Genomic DNA, 16,508 nt, shown 5'->3' on the forward strand with positions numbered 1-16,508 from the left:
GCTGGGTGCAGTGACTCATGCCTTTAACCCCAGCACTTTGAGAGGCCAAGGCAGGAGGATTACTTGAGCTCAGGAGTTCCAGACCAGCCTGGGCAATGTGGTGAAATCCTGTCTCTACAAAAAATTAGGCATGATGATGCACACCTCTAGTCCCAGCTACTCAGGAGGCTGAAGTGGGAGGATGGCTTGAGACCAGGAGGCAAAGGTTGCGGTAAGCCAGGATCTTCTCACTGCACTCCAGCCTGGGTGACAGAGCCAGATCCTTTCTCAAAAATAAAAAATAAAAAAGACAGTACTGTAGCATAACAGACTATGTTAGTATTCCACTGAGAATCTGGAATTTAAATAACGTCATCCTGCCCCTGTTTTACTTACCTCCCTCTGTGGTTCACACTGTCCTTTAGCACCAAGTAATTCTTTAGGTAGACAGTTCTTCCACCTCTGACTTTGCCGTAGAAAGGTACTTGAATTCGTATAACTTGGGACAGCTTTATTTAAATAGCACATACAGCATATGACTAATCCAAATGGAACACCCACACCTGATCATTTTTCAATATTTATTTTTAAAAAATAAATTACCATGTATGTGTTATCACTATAGTGAACCAGATTAGGGAACTTTATTTTAAGCTGAGTACATTTGCTTTCTTTTTTTATTGTTTTGCTTGGCTTTTTAAAATTGTCTCTAGTAGCTTGGATTGCAATACAGGTCAAATTATATTGTCATTTCCATTGAATTTTTGCACGCCAAAATTGGAAAATAATATTGATGTCAGAAATTACTTAGGTTGCCAGGATCTTCAGTCTGAATTCATTCCTTAATGTTATAATCCACACAGAAGGAATAGATTGATTTGGACTTGTTGCAGACATTGTATGGCAAGGGAGAGCAAAGCTAATTTATTGTGGGTTTTTTTGTTTTTTTTTTTTTGGAGAACAATACTGAGGTTAGGCAATGAGAGATGAATAATGTAAGAAGGTATAGAAATGCAAATAGAATAGTGAGAGTGAAGTATAAGAATTATATTGACAAAAGCTAAACATAAATAACCCTGAGTGATCAATGGAAAGCAAATGCCTGAAATTACATTAAAACACATGGGGAGCAAATGAGGGTTGAAAATTACTTATTGTGTACAACGTTCACTACTCAGGTGACGTGTGCACTAAAAGCCCAGATTTCATATATGCATGTAAGAAACCTGCACTTGTACCCCCTAAATATTTTTTTTAATTTAATTGAAAACATGTGAGGCAGAAAAAATATCAGAGCTTTCCCTTATTTCTGATAAATTCTCATTATATAAGTTTTGTTTCATTTTTGTAACAAAGCAGAATGACTCTCCCACCTCCACCCTTTTTCTTTCAGACCATGGATCACAGATATTTAGAGCTAAAAGGGAACCTAGGAATTTTCAAGTTTACATTCTGTGTCATGTGGATTAGGAAACTGAGTCCCAAATAAGTTCAGTGACTCTTTTAGGGTTACATAGTAGAACCTACAATCAAGGCCTCCTGGATTCTAGTTCAGCGCGTCTTACAATAATTAATAAAAGTAACTGTTCTACTTGAAAGACAGAATTTTGAGTTTATATGTACATATGATTGGCGCATATCCATGGATATATCATTGCAATCGTATGTAGACTTTTTCAGACATCTCAAGGAATATATATACCTTTGAGTCCAAATACTCAAAGGTAGGTTGACATTTTTCAGATGTCACTACCGATGGGAAGAATAGGAAAGGCAACTAGGATATTCTGGAAGGTAGAATAATCTCTCCTACCCCCACTAATCCCCAAAGATGTCCACATCCTATTCCCTGGTAACTGTGATTGTTACTTTACATGACAAACAGCACTTTTCAAATGTGATTGAGGGTAAAGACCTCGAGATGGTGAGGTTATTCTGGATTACTCAGGTGGCCCCCTCTAGTCATGAGTCACTAAATGCGGAAGAGGGAATCAGAAGAGTGGGTCTGAGAGATGTGACATGAAAAGACTTGTCCTGCTGTTGATGGGCTCTGAAGTTGGAGGAAGAGGGCTATGAGCCAATAAATGTGGTTATCTTTAGAAGCTGAGAACAGCTCCTAGTTTATAGACAGCAAGAAAACAGGGATCTTGGTCCTACAACAGCAAGAAACTGAATTCTGCCAAAATCTAAGTAAGCAGGAAATGGATTCTTCCCTAGAGCCTCCAGAAAGGCATACATTCTGCTAACACCTTGATGTAAGTCCAGTCAGACCTATATCAGACTTACAGAATTGTAAGTTGATAAAGTTTTGTTGTTTCAAGCCACTAAGTTTGTGGCGATTTGTTATGGAAGGAATAAAAAGTGATACACGTATGCAACCTCTTAATTTATTGTCTTCCTGGATAAAAGTCACTGACCGCTTTGCGCCGCTGCCCCGGGTCCCGATGCTGGCCGTGGCCCGGCCTCTCAGCACCGGTCTGTGCTCCGTGGGGACCCAGACGAGGCTCGGGCCTTTGCAGCCGGCCTTAAAGCTCGCGCAGGTTCCTGGTAGAGTTACACAGTTGTGCCGCCAGTATAGCGACATGCCCCCTTTGACGTTAGAGGGCATCCGGGACCGTGTTCTTTACGTATTGAAACTCTATGACAAGATTGACCCAGAGAAGCTTTCAGTCGATTCTCATTTTATGAAAGACCTGGGCTTAGACAGTTTGGACCAAGTGGAGATTATCATGGCCATGGAAGACGAATTCGGGTTTGAAATTCCTGATACAGATGCTGAAAAGTTAATGTGTCCACAAGAAATTGTAGATTACATTGCAGATAAGAAGGATGTGTATGAATAAAGTATCAGATGGAATCTTGCTCTGTTGCCCAGGCTGGAGTGTAGTGGCATGATCTCGGCTTACTGTAACCTCCGCCTCCTGGGTTCAAGCGATTCTCCTGTCTCAGCCTCCTGGGTAACTGGGATTACAGGCGTGTACCTCCACGCCCAGCTAATTTTTATATTTTTAGTAGAGATGGGGTTTTACCATGTTGGCCAGGCTGGTCTTGAACTCCTGACCTCAGGTGATCCGCCCACCTTGGTCTCCTCAAGGGCTGGGATTATGAGCATGAGCCACTGCACTCAGCCAGATGCTGCATTTTTAGCACCTGAAAGATGTCACTTACCATTAGTAAGAACACATCAAAAATAACATTGAACTTACTTTATCTTTTCTAGACCCTTTGGCTTTGGGGAGAGAGGACTCAGATGATAGTGGCGAATGTCTGGCAGTGAGGACACATTTTCGCATTATTGCTGACTCTGACAGAGTGATTCTGATGGACGTGTATTTAAATTGTATAAGTGTTTTACTCTTTGAAAATAAATCCATAAAACCAAAAAAAAAAAAAAAAAAAAAAGTCACTGACCAAAGTCACCGAGAAAGTGTCTATACTGTACATAGGAGATTTTGAATATTTTTTATTCATTCTAAGCAACTTAAGTACTATTGCTCGTGGCAGTCTTTCTCTGTGGCACAAAGTCTTTCTGAATTCTAAATTCCACCCAGAATTTCCTCTGTGGTGATATTAAGTAAAAGGTGAGTTTCTTCAAAGTATTATTTCATTTGTGTGTTTTTCTCATTATACTGTCATTCTTATGAAGTGGATGCTCCACTGTCATGACAAGTAGGAGTGGTACATGTTCAGTCTTTACCTAAATCTTAAGTCATCTTCGTCAAGTACCTACTGTGTTCCACACCTCTGTCACTCCAGTGGTTTCTGCTGGTTTTTTCTTTAGGTTTTGTCTCTTGCCAGAAGTCATTTTGTTGGTAATTAACAGAGCCAGTCTTTGAACCTAGACAGTCAAGCTCCAGTGTACTGCACTGCCATTGAGATTGTTGCCCAAGAAGAATTCACAGTAGTGTCAAGAAATAAAGAACATATATAGACAAAGGACCACTTAAGGTTATTCAGATTTGAGCAGTTGTGACTTTTTCTTCAGACTCCTGGGCCTAACTCTTTACAAAGAGGAAGAGACAGATTCGACACTTTTCTGCCTCTGTTGCATTTTTTCCATTTCTTTAATATTAAGTATCTGTATTATTACTATTTTCTATTACAGGGGTTGGCAAACTACAGACCTTAGGGAAATCATTCTGTTAGTAAATATTATTGGCACACAACCACAACCATTAATTTGTATATCATCTATGGCTGCTTTGGGGCTACAACAGCAGAGCTGAATAATTGCAACAGAGGCCCATAAGACCTAAAATATTTATTATTAGGCTCTTTACAGAAAGTTTGCAGACCCCTGTTCTCTAATGTTAACAAATGAGATTTCCAGAGCTTTTATATTACCAAATTCATCATTCTGACCAACCTCATGTATTCTCATAATGCCCATTTTTGACTAGCTTTGAGATATGATTCTTCCATTTTTCTGAACATGACCTTTTGCACTGAGAATAAACAGACATAACAAAACCTCAGAGGACTTCAGAGAAAGCCTGTATTGTTTCCTCCCTACCTACCCTACTTCCTATTGTATTTAGAATTTCTATCAAGGATATGCAGGAAAAGAAATGAAAAACAATAACAAAAAGAATATGCAGGAACTTTTCCAAGACTTTATCCCAGTGATAATAACTCACATAAGGAATTTTTCATGCATGTGGCATGATCAAAAATAAAGAATGATCTGCATTTTAACATATGCACCAGAAACTAAATTGAAAATCACCAACATGTCAAAATAATGCAATGAATTGAAACAAAATCTCAGTAGAGATTTTTTGAAAACAAAAAGATAAATCTAATTAAAGACAGCTATTTGTTGGGGACATTAGTCATTGCCTTTTGGCTGCTTAACATCAGTCTTTTTATTTCTTGAGAGTTCCCTATTTTACAAGTTTTGGTGATAGAGCTCAATATATCAGGCACTTTTTTTCTGATGTTTCTTGCAGTGAAAGAGGCCTAGGCTCTGCTTATGACTACCACAGTTACTGAATTGAGGACTGGTGCTGCATAGCAGCAAATCCTGTAGAGAAACAACTCTGATGGTCACACCAGTTGTAGCAAGAGCAAATTCATAAAGGAGCATGCCATTGATGCCTGTGGTGACATCCAGGGCACAGTGGGCAGTGTCACTGTGTGTTGGGTCAGAAGCTTCAGTCTGATTGTTTGACAGTAGTGTTCAAAGGTTCAAAGCTGGCTGACCCAGTTTTACTGTGCATTTGACACCTGCCACCCAGCTACCTAACCTCTGAATCTTATTCTCCTTTTTAAAAGGATATTGAGTAGCTCACATAATTGTAAGACAATTATAAGCTATTTTTGCTCATATGGCTTCTAAATTTTAACTAAAAAAAAATTTAAGACCCTTTTATGCATACTTACTTTAAAATGCTAAATTTTTATGTAGTATATTAATTGCAAAGAATGGAATTTCTAGCACATGGTATTTTGTTTATGTGCTTTAAATATATTTTCATTAAAATTTTGTAGCTGCAAATTTAAGTCATATTTATGGTAGAGCCCATATCCTTATCAAACCCATTAGCTGACTTTATTTTTCTATTTAAATAAATACCTTACCCTGCATCCTGTGAGAGCTGTTGGAGAGTCAATCCACCATGAACCCTGAAAATCACTGCACATTCTTTCCAGGGATGCTGCTGGTGCAAAGCCCTGACGACTCCTTACCTAGTCAAGTTTTATGTCTCTTCTAGGTATATTAGTATATAATAATATCCATTTCCCATTTCTCTCAAAATCACTTTGCTCCTGTGTACTTTCAATTTTTGATACGTGCATCTCCGCATTCGAAGGCGTTTTCTGCACCCCGTCCATGTGTGGCAGGCTAGGAATTCTGGGGAATTAACACTCCCTCAGGGAGCAGTCTTCAGTCAGTGACTGAGTTTGTAAATAACAACCTCTTCATCAACAAGGTGGGATAATCCAGGGGCTATATCTCTGCTCATTCAACAGTAGCTGGCTTAATTGTGCACATTTTATTGGCTCACTTCCTTTCCTTATAACTCCACTCCCGTACTGGTTTTCCCTAAATAATCTACTTGCACTTAAATTCTTGCCCCAGGATCTGCTTTTGGGAGAACCCAAACTAAGATAGAGATCAAAAGATCTCTTCCTTTAAAAAGGTCTGTATCTTGAGTTAGGAGCAGTAGTCTAGCCCCAGTCCTTGTCATCATTTGACTTCACCTGATTCTCTTTTTTTTTTTTTTGAGACGGAGTCTCGCTCTGTCGCCCAGGCTGGGGTGCAGTGGCCAGATCTCAGCTCACTGCAAGCTCCGCGTCCCGGGTTCACGCCATTCTCCTGCCTCAGCCTCCCGAGTAGCTGGGACTACAGGCGCCCGCCACCTCGCCCGGCTAGTTTTTTGTATTTTTTAGTAGAGACGGGGTTTCACCGTGCACCATGTTACCCAGGATGGTCTCGATCTCCTGACCTCGTGATCCACCCGTCTCAGCCTCCCAACTGATTCTCTTTTATGTGAAGCAAAGGACAGGTGAAGATGGGAGTTCTGCCCATCTTCACAGATCTGCACAAGCCTCCCTAAATATTCCTGGGTAGACAATCTTTGCTACCACCAAAGTTGGTCTAAAGTGGGTTGTTCACTCAAAAACAAAATTCCTGTCTTTAGTAGACCATAGTCTGTCTGCTGCACCAGACTTCAACGTGGCCCAATTATGTAGCAAGAAATGATACAAAGAAATAACTTAGTTATCTGATTGTGGCACAGAAAACATTTATTTTATCGTGTTAGGACAGACTCTTGACTGCGTGTTACCCCTTACCTCATCAAGCCGGAAATGTGAAAAGTAGAGAGTGAGCCCACATTCAGAGCTGCTCTGACCTACTGATTCACTCCTCTGGGAGGGTGAGATCCCCAGACTCTGAGAGAACCTCCCACTTGTTGCAGCCACAAATCTATATTCTAATCTCATGTATATCATTTGCCTTGCTTGCTTACTGGTTCAAAGCAAGCCAAGGTGAGAGCACTGTTAGGTGAATGTGAGATGCCATTCTCACCTGTCCTCCAGCAATAACAGCCACTGTCTCTGGACTGGCATAGGTGGTCACCACCAAATAAACCTGAACATCCTGCAAACTTATTGGGCTCTTCAAGCAAACATTTGACAAATTTGATCTCACCTTCCTCCCCAACACCACAGTGACCTAGTGGCTTTCAAGAAGCCTGAGCCAAACTCACGGTGTGGTGATGTCAGTTAGTTGTGGAGATGAAGGAATAAGCTACCCAGACCTTTTACCTGGAGTAATTGGGCATGGGCTGGTGAACTTGCAAGGACCTGGAGTTTATGGAATTTCACTCTTACCAATTTGGTTAAAAAAAAAAAAAAAAAAAAAAAAAGTATGTTTCCACAGAGCATCGTGGTGTGAGCCTGTGATCTCAGCTACTTGGGAGACTGAGATGAGAGATCACTTGAGCACAGAAATTCAAGGCTATAGTCAGCTGTGATCACACTATTGCACTCTAGCCTGGGAGAGAGTGAATCCCTGTCTCCAAAGTAAATAAATTAATCAAAAGTGTGTTTTCATTTCTTAGAGAATCTTTGTGAAAATAGCTCTTCCTGCTTCTGTTGTAGCTGGCCCTCCTTTGCCTTCCCCAGTGTTTAGATGGAAGACCAGAAGACCCTGGGGGATGAGTGAAGAAAAAGACCCTCTTTGTAGTCTTTCATTCCATACAAATAGATGACTATAAACACATTAGACATTACCAGTCTAACCTAAATTGCAGCAATTGACACAACTTACCTGAAATTTTCCTCCCCCAGCACACCTCTCCAAAGAAACTTACACAGAAAACCTCTCTAAATATAGATGTTGCACTGGACTTTAACCTTTTCTACTCACTCATTCAGAAATCTTTAACGAAAGTTTGACATGTAAAAAAAATAGAAAAATTATTTTCATATAGAGTATTAGAAATGAGTAAGACACATTTTCTTAAGATTTTTACCTTTTTTGTGGAGTGTGTGTGTGTGTGTATACATGTCTATTTGTATGTATATAACATTAACCACCAGAGGAAAGCAGAAGAAAATATGCAGTGGTGTGTATTGCCACACAGATACTGCTGGGAACAGTATCTCTCTTTGCACAGAAACTTTTCAGTTTCTCTGTGGGTGGTGTCTCTTGCCCCTTTCAGTTCCCAAGATAATTGGGTATCAAGAGGTCACTACTAGACAGAGAGCCTTATTTCCCGACCATTATCACTTCTACAAACGGTGGAGCAAAGTGCAGAATACTGAGATAGTCATTGGCTCTCTGAAGCTAAATAAGATACTGTTCCTGCTTTTGAGGAGTTTACATTGTAATGATATCTTTGCAATAAATAGAACTAGCTGAGGTGGTTCTCCCTATATTGAGTTTGGGTTAGCAGGCAAGGAAATGGAGTTATCCACAATTGGCTCAACTTTCAATGGGCACAAAATCTTAGATGAAAATGAGAATTGGAAGGATCCTGTTTTAGCATTAGTGAATTATTTCTTGTATCCAGTAAGTAGAGTGATGGACAAAGGTCTGTCTGGGACTAGTTAGGAGAGACAAAATAAATCCAATTTAGAAGGCTGATATAAAATTTCCAGATTGGCTTAAGAATCAGTTTAATCAATGAATGTCTCCTCCTGCCTGAGATAGTGGGATAACTTGCCAACATTGATATAGAGAAGTTTATTGATGTCTCTTGGTCATTTCACTTCTTGACTGGCTCCCTTAATATGCCATACCCTCCACTCAAGGCTCTGCAGTGGATTCTCATCTGCTGAGAGATAGGTTCAAGCCCTTGCACAGGATGCCTTGATTATTTCATCCTGAATTGTAACTCCCTAGTCTACCCCATTTGTTCAAAATTCTAGGAGAGCTATTATACCCACATCAGACTCCAGGTGAATACGAAATAAATGTTGTATAACAACAAATTGGGAGTATTAAAAAATAGCAGTTAACTATACACTAAGATCTTTTTTTCATTTTGTAAATGAGGTTTAAATTAGGGTGGAGGTTGCAAATCATGCATAATTTCTGTTAAAATTTATTAGTGAAGTAATTCTGAGACAGTTTCATGAGTGCAATTAATAAATATTTTATCCAGGAGAAGTTTTCCTGGAAGAACAGAAATACATTGGAAAGTTTTCAGAATGTTTTGTAAATATTTTGTGAAAGTTGAAAACTTGGAGGAAGAGGGTATTGAATCCTAGTAAAAATCAGAAATCCCTGATTCTGCCATCTTCAGTATTTGGCCTCCATAGTCATCGAAGAGAGGGAAGAGGGGATTTTGGAATCATATGAAGTAAAAGGCCTTGGTGTGGTTTTCATCACTTTGGTCTACATCCCATCTTTTAGAACTGAATCACAATTCCCCAACTGAACTAATTGGAGGCCAATAAATAGAGTCCACCTGTACACTCAGAAAGATATGTGGATTTGGTAGAATATAGCCAATTTGTTCTATGTTATATTAATAGAAATCATCTAGAATGAATGCTATTGTAAAAAGGATACAGTGGTTAAAGGGTTTTGTTATAAAGAACTTGCTTAAGATCACACAAATAATGGCAAAACTAAACCGGAACTCAGATCTCCTGACCTCAATACTTCCTCCAGTGTTCCAAATTACCTTCCTACATTGACTGGGAGGGTTTTGGAAGTAACAGAAAACCTGAACCAAAGTGGATTATGAAAGAAAAAACTTGGGGAGTATGAGTTCATGTAATTGAATTGTGTACACACTGCTCTAATTTTAAGCTTTATGAAAGGGAGACTTAATTCATCAGTTCATGTTGCCATCTGGACACTGAGTCCATTTTGATTCTTGTAGCTCTGTCTTCCTCCAGATGTTGGACTAGTTTTCATACTAGATCTTCTCATGACATCATTAAGGAACTTCACATTCTTCTCACACTGTTCATGGAAGGTTCCTGGAACTCCCGCAGCAGCAAGGAAACTTCACTTGTAGGAGTCCTTAGCACATCTGTAATGTTTTATTGGCCAAAATGTGATACATCTCCATTTCTGGATCAATCACTGTGGTCAAGTGCAAGACGCTCTGCAGGACTCAACCTGGGGATGAGGTCTGTCCACTCCATCTGCATGGTCACTTTGTACTGAGGTTGGGTAAGTACTCCTAAGGAAATCAGGTTTGTTTTGGTTGAGAAAAAAATGGAAATGGATGCTGAGGTAACAACCAACAAATATCCACTATTTTGTAAGATGTGTTTGAAACTAATGCAAAAAATCTCTGAGATTAAGATGTGTACGTAGCTCATCAGTTATATTAAGTTTAATTGTATTCCCTATATCTAATATTTATAGTACCTAAACTGTTACTAAGATGTTTATTATTTTATTTAAAATTTGGTTGAAGTTTTCTATATCACCCTAAACCAAGTTTGGAAATAAAGATTTAATACTATATGACATGTACAATTGCTCTCCTTTAGTGAAAAGTCCTAAAAATCTTATGGTTGAGAATACAATATTTACTTTCTGGAGACTCTGCTCACAAACTTTCTGGACAAAAAGCATTACCCACAATCACTGCTAACTAAAAGGATAGAGAAACTTTTCTTAGGCTTTCCTCCAGGATTGTCTGTGCTTAATCAGCTTCCCTATATATTCTCAAATAGCCTCTGAAAATATAGCCTTTGTCCCTTTTTCAACAAATCCATAATTATTTATTTATTTTTTCTTCTTCATAGTTATTTTCAGACATTTACAATGTCTTAGAGTGTTACATAAATTGAATAGAATGAATTGTGCAAAATAACAATATGTTGAAGGTCCAAAAGAACTATACCTTTTTATGTCTGAGAAAAAGTTTTAAAATCAGAACCTACACAGCAATAAGTGGTTTAATGATAGCCCTTTAAGTGCACCGTCAGAGCTCTTTTATAGAATTTTGTGAAAGACATGCTAGATAATTTCCATGGAAATTGATCTCATTTAAATGATATTATCCTAAGGAACATTTCATATAAACAACTCATATTTTCCTTAAGTTTCTTTTAAAGGTTGAGCTGACATTCACATCAGGATTTCATAAGTCAGTGCAGTGCTGATGTTATTACAAGGTAATACTTTTGCAATCATCAGCAACAGGATAGGATTGCAGAACTGTAACAAACTGCATGAAAAAATACAAAATAATATCATGTTTGAGTAGTTGTGATAATAAGTGATGGCATATCAGTGTACAGGTAGTGGTGAAACAAATGAATTATTAAAGAATATAATTGTATCCTTATTATGCTTATCTTTTTGGTTTTTTTACTTTTGTCAAATAAATTGGGTTGGTAATTGATGGTAGTAATATAAGGTGTCCTTTAAAAAATTTAAGTAAAGAAGTAAGTTTACCTGAAGAAAAATAGAATAAACAATGAAATTATAGTTGTCCTCAGAAATGGTAAAAGTCATCATTACAAATGAAATGTCATCTATATTGAGTGATCATAGATGTCCTCAAAGAACTTTGAAAGCTAAGCAATAACATGCATAATGCATTCAGTGCAGAGAAAAGCAGAACATTTTAAAGAGATGTGTCTGTTCCTAGGCAGAAAGGTATTAACAGTGGTAAGGCATGGATATGTACTTCAAAAGGAAATTTAGAAATAAAGGTGCAGAAGAAGCAAATCTGTAAGAGCATGCCTTCACTTCAAGAGGGAATGCTCTGTTAGGCCGATTCAAGAATCCACTCAACAGGAATATAGCTATTTCAGAGACTGTCACATCAAAACCAGATGTCATTACACATTCCAATAAGTAACTCCTTAACTGCTTCCTTGCTTCCCAAATACCCTAGGGATAATTGGGCTCACTGGTTAGGGCTAACTATGTCTAGAGTGCTTGGCAATCAAACTCCTTATTGTAAATAAATAAAATGGCTTAAATATCAGACCCTGATGAGCTTCGTTAGTATGAATCACCTTCGCGAATACGCTAAATGTGTTCACATTGATGAAATTAAGTTGTTTTTTTTTTTTTTTTTTTTTTGAGACGGAGTCTCACTCTGTAAGGACAGATCCTGGACTGGTTGGCTGCATCAAGATACATACCACTTTGTGGGGATCTATCTGAGTGAGCAGTACACCTAGAAAATCCCTACGTCTCATGACTCACATTTTCTCAACTTTTGCAAGACTAATGTTCATGTTATGTGATATGAACCAAGCTCTTAATGTTTTTTGTGTCATATTAACATGTGAGTTAGGGAGATAATCCCTTAATGAAAAAACATATTTATTTTGCTACTATAAGAACTTGAAGTTTTGCAAAGGAAAAAAAAATGAGTTATTTGAGGACCTAGCTGGCCTGAAATTGAAGCATCAGATAAATTAAATGTTTCTCATTTAAACTACCATGTATCTTTCTCTTTTCTTTCCTCTTTCCTTCTTCATTGCCAGCCTTTTTGAGTGAGCCGTTTGCTGTCACTGCCTCCACTCCTTCGGTGCCAAGTATCTCCTCTCCACCCCCCACCATCTGGCTCCCACCCTCATTATTCTGCTGAAACTGTCTTAAAGGTTTCTGACTGATAATAGACAGCTTCTTAATCATTATTTTACTTGACTTGTCTGCAAAGTTGGATGGTATGTTCTATGCTCTTCTTTTGAGAACATACCTCCTCGCTTTCCTAATGTCCAGGACCTGTATTTTCTTAATTTTTCTCATGGCAATTTATACTTTTCTCTCAGTGCCTTCTACTGGCAGCCTTTTAAAAAAGAAATATAATGTGGCAGATCAAGCTAGTGTCCCCTTCCTCTTCTCTTCCTCTCCTACCTGTTATCCTAATATTCTGAAGTTGTATTGTCATCTCTATATTTGTATGTCTGTATACAACATATGTCATTTTGTTTTTAAAATTTCCCATATACAGCATCGTAGCATCCTTTGCACCTTGCATTTTGAAAATTCATCATTATGTATTTTGCAATTATCTATTTTGATATATCTGGACTTAGTTCATTTACTTTAACTTCTCTGTAATCTTCTGTGGTGTTAATTAATGACAGTTTCAACAACTGTTTATATATAGATGTTCAGAGAACTTATTTATTTTACATTTCCTTTGGTGGCTTCCTAAAATACCAGCTACCAATTATAGACCAGTGACCCCCACAACTACATTTGCTTAGAGATCAGTTTGGGGATAATTTGGGCAAGCCCCATGCATTTATCTTACAGGTGTTTAGCTTATCCAAAATGAAAATCACTGTTGTTTCTGGACATGTTTCTTTCCCCCATTGTTTTTCTTCTACCACAATTCAGAACACCACCATCCTTCCAATCACCAAAAATATAAAATTTGGAATCTTTCTCTTCTTTAAAAAATCTTTTTTATATATATTTTATTCTCTTCTCTAATTTTGCATACAAAATGTCTGTCTTCTTTTTTCGTTTTTTTTCCATGCCTACCTACTACTATTGCCTTCGACTAGGCCTTTGTCATTCTTATCTGAAGTAGCACAGTTTCCTTCCAAATATGTTTCATGCACATAATTTCTCCCTAATATTAATCCTTCATCCAGCTGCCAGAGTTATCTTTTTAAAACAGATTGGCAAATTTTTCTGTAAAGAGACAGTAAATATTTTGGGCTTTGTGGGCCATTGTGGTCTCTGTGGCACCTATTCAACCCTGCCATGATAGCATGTTAGTTTTCAGTTGTATGAGTGGCAATACATAAATAAATGGTTGTAGATCTATTCCAATAGAAGTTTATTTACAAAAATCTGAATGGACCAGATGTGGCCCAAAAGCCATAGTTTGCTGACCTCTGCTCCACAACATAAGTTATATCGTGTATCTCCCTATCAAAGCCTTTCTATTTTCTACAGAAGATAGTGTTCACCATCCTTTAAAATCTGGCATCATCCTCAATTTACCACTTAAGGTCAGTGCCTTAATCTCTGAGATTCTAATTTGTATTCTAACTTGTTCTTAATAACTCTATTATTATCATATCATGTAGTTGATACAAAAGCTTAAGATAAATATAACCTTTTTTTACAAATCATTAAGAGAAAATTTAACACTCTAACTGGCAAACTAGACAAAGGGTATGAATAAGCGTTTTACACTAAAAAAAAGAGAAATTCCCAAAATGTATTTGCAAAAAAGTGTAACTTCATTAATAAATAAATGAATATAAATTAAAATGATACATCTTTGCTTACAAAATTGGCAATTTAAACCATGATAGCATCCAGATTTGGCTACTATATATATATTATATTTATATATATATAAATGCTATAGAGAGAGTCCCAACTTACAATGGTTCAACTTACAATTTTTCAACTGTAACATGGGTTTATTGAGACATAACTTCATAATAAGCAGAGGAGCATCTGCAGAGGAGGTGCTTTCAGTAGAAATAGGGGATATGTTTATTCAAAACTTCTAGGGGAAAATTTTATAACAAATATTAAAAAGCCTTGTCCCAGCAATTCCATTTTTAGGGATTGCTCGTGTAGAAATTATTATGAAAGTATGTAATAATGTAGCTGCAGGGATAATTATTACAATGCTACTTAAAATACCAGAATATGGCTGGGTGCATTGGCTCACACCTGTAATCTCAGCAATTTCGGAGGCTGAGGTGGGTGGATCACGAGGTCAGGAGATTGAGACCAGCTTGGCCAACATGGTGAAACCCCGTCTGTACTAAAAGTACAAAAATTAGCCAGGCGTGGTGGTGCACACCTGTGATCCCAGCTACTCAGGAGACTGAGGCAGGAGAATCGCTTGAAACTGGAAGGCTGAGGTTGCAGTGAGCCGAGATTGCGCCTCTGCACTCCAGCCTGGGTGAAAGAGCGAAACTCCATCTCAAAAAAATAAAAAATAAATAAAATAAAATACCAGAATACTTAAAATAACAAAGGTCCCACAAGAGAGGATTGATTAAAGAGTACAAGTGTTAAAATTTCTATAGAAGACCAAGTAGGATTTATTCCAGAAATGCAAATCTAATTTAACATTTGAAAATCAGGCAACCTAATTTACCACATAAACAGAATAAAGGAACATTTTCCACCTAAGACTGCTAACAAGGCAGAGATACCTACTGACATGATGTCTGCTTGCTGTGCTGGAGTTCCTAGTAGGTTTTCTTTTCTTTCTTTCTTTTTCTTTCTTTTTTTTGTTTTTTAATTGAAACAGAGCCTCACTCTGTTGCCCTGGCTGTAGTGCAGTGTCAGGATCTTGGCTAACTGCAACATCCGCCTCCTGGGTTTAAGTGATTCTCTTGCCTCATCTTCCTGAATGGGTGGGATTATAGGTGCACACCACCACACCTGGCTAATTTTTGTATTTTTAGTAGAGACAGGATTTCTCCATGTTGGACAGGCTGGTCTCGAACTGCTGACCTCAATTGATCTGCCCGCCTTGGCCTCCCGAAGTGCTGGGATCACAGACGTGATCAACACACCTGGCCTGGAGTTCCTAGTTAGTGTTATAAGGCAGAATAAAGAAATAAAAAACATAATCATTGTAAATAAAGAAGTAAAGATATTCTTCAACAGTTTCAGGACTGTGTATGTAGAAAATTCAGAGAAATCCATAAACCAACTACCAGAACTAATAAATGCATTTAGCACTGAACACAAATTTTAATATACAAAAATCAATTTTGTTTTTATATACTATCAACAAAAATTTCAAAATAAAATTTAAAAGCAATTCAGTTACCATTTTTAGTAATACACCAATAAAATTTTCTTAGTTTGACAAAAATAGATCAGAAATGTAATATACTAACGATGAGAGTAACTGGGTCAGGAGTATACCAGAACTCTACTATCATTCTAACATTTCTGTAAATCTAAAATGTTTCCAAACTACAACGTTTATTTAAAATGGAAACCCAGAACCAACAAACAAGCAAGGAAAAAAGCAATACCAATGACAGTAGCCACAAACCCCTCAAATACCTAGGAAAAAAATAACAAAATATATGCAAGACCTCTAAATTTAAAACTACAAAACATTGCAGAGGAAACCAAAGAAGACTAAAACAAATGGAATAGTGTAGTAATGTATTTGGAAGATTCCATATTGTTAAGATATCAGTAAATCCCAAATTAATCTGTAGATTCAGTGCAATTCATTTGAAAGTCACAGCAGATTTTTTATAGGAACTGACACACAAATTCTAAAATGGAATTATATAGTAGTGCAAAAGATGTTAGATAGATGACAATCTAAAAAAAAAACAGATTGGAAAATTTATTCTACCTTCCTTTATTTTTCTTGAGGTATAATTGTTATACAACAAACTGTACGTCATTAATGTGTACAGTTTGATGAATTTGGAAATATGCATACACCTGTGACATCATCACTACAGTCAAGGTAATAGACATATCTGTCACTTCAAAAGTTTCTGGGTGGTGCTTTCATCTTTGTTAGTTTTTTGTGTCTGTGTAGTAAGAATACTGAACATGAAATCTACTCCAAACAAATTTTGAAGTGCACAATACGGTATTCTTAATTATAGGCATTATATTATACAGC

The 16,508-nt window shown here is 37.4% G+C and overlaps 2 protein-coding genes across 2 annotated transcripts in view; one reads left to right on the forward strand and one right to left on the reverse strand.

Annotated features, from left to right (window-relative positions):
• Window positions 1–16,508, reverse strand: part of LSM8 (LSM8 homolog, U6 small nuclear RNA associated) — a 765,242-nt gene that overhangs the window by 14,253 nt on the left and 734,481 nt on the right. The window lies entirely within an intron of this gene.
• On the forward strand, window positions 1,876–3,373 carry LOC126951198 (acyl carrier protein, mitochondrial-like). The gene has a single exon (XM_050785111.1). The coding sequence runs from the start codon at window positions 2,325–2,327 to the stop codon at window positions 2,820–2,822; it is 498 nt and encodes a 165-aa protein (XP_050641068.1). The 5' UTR covers window positions 1,876–2,324; the 3' UTR covers window positions 2,823–3,373.

This window comes from Macaca thibetana, chromosome 3 (assembly GCF_024542745.1).
Source record: "Macaca thibetana thibetana isolate TM-01 chromosome 3, ASM2454274v1, whole genome shotgun sequence".
Taxonomy (NCBI): domain Eukaryota; kingdom Metazoa; phylum Chordata; class Mammalia; order Primates; family Cercopithecidae; genus Macaca; species Macaca thibetana.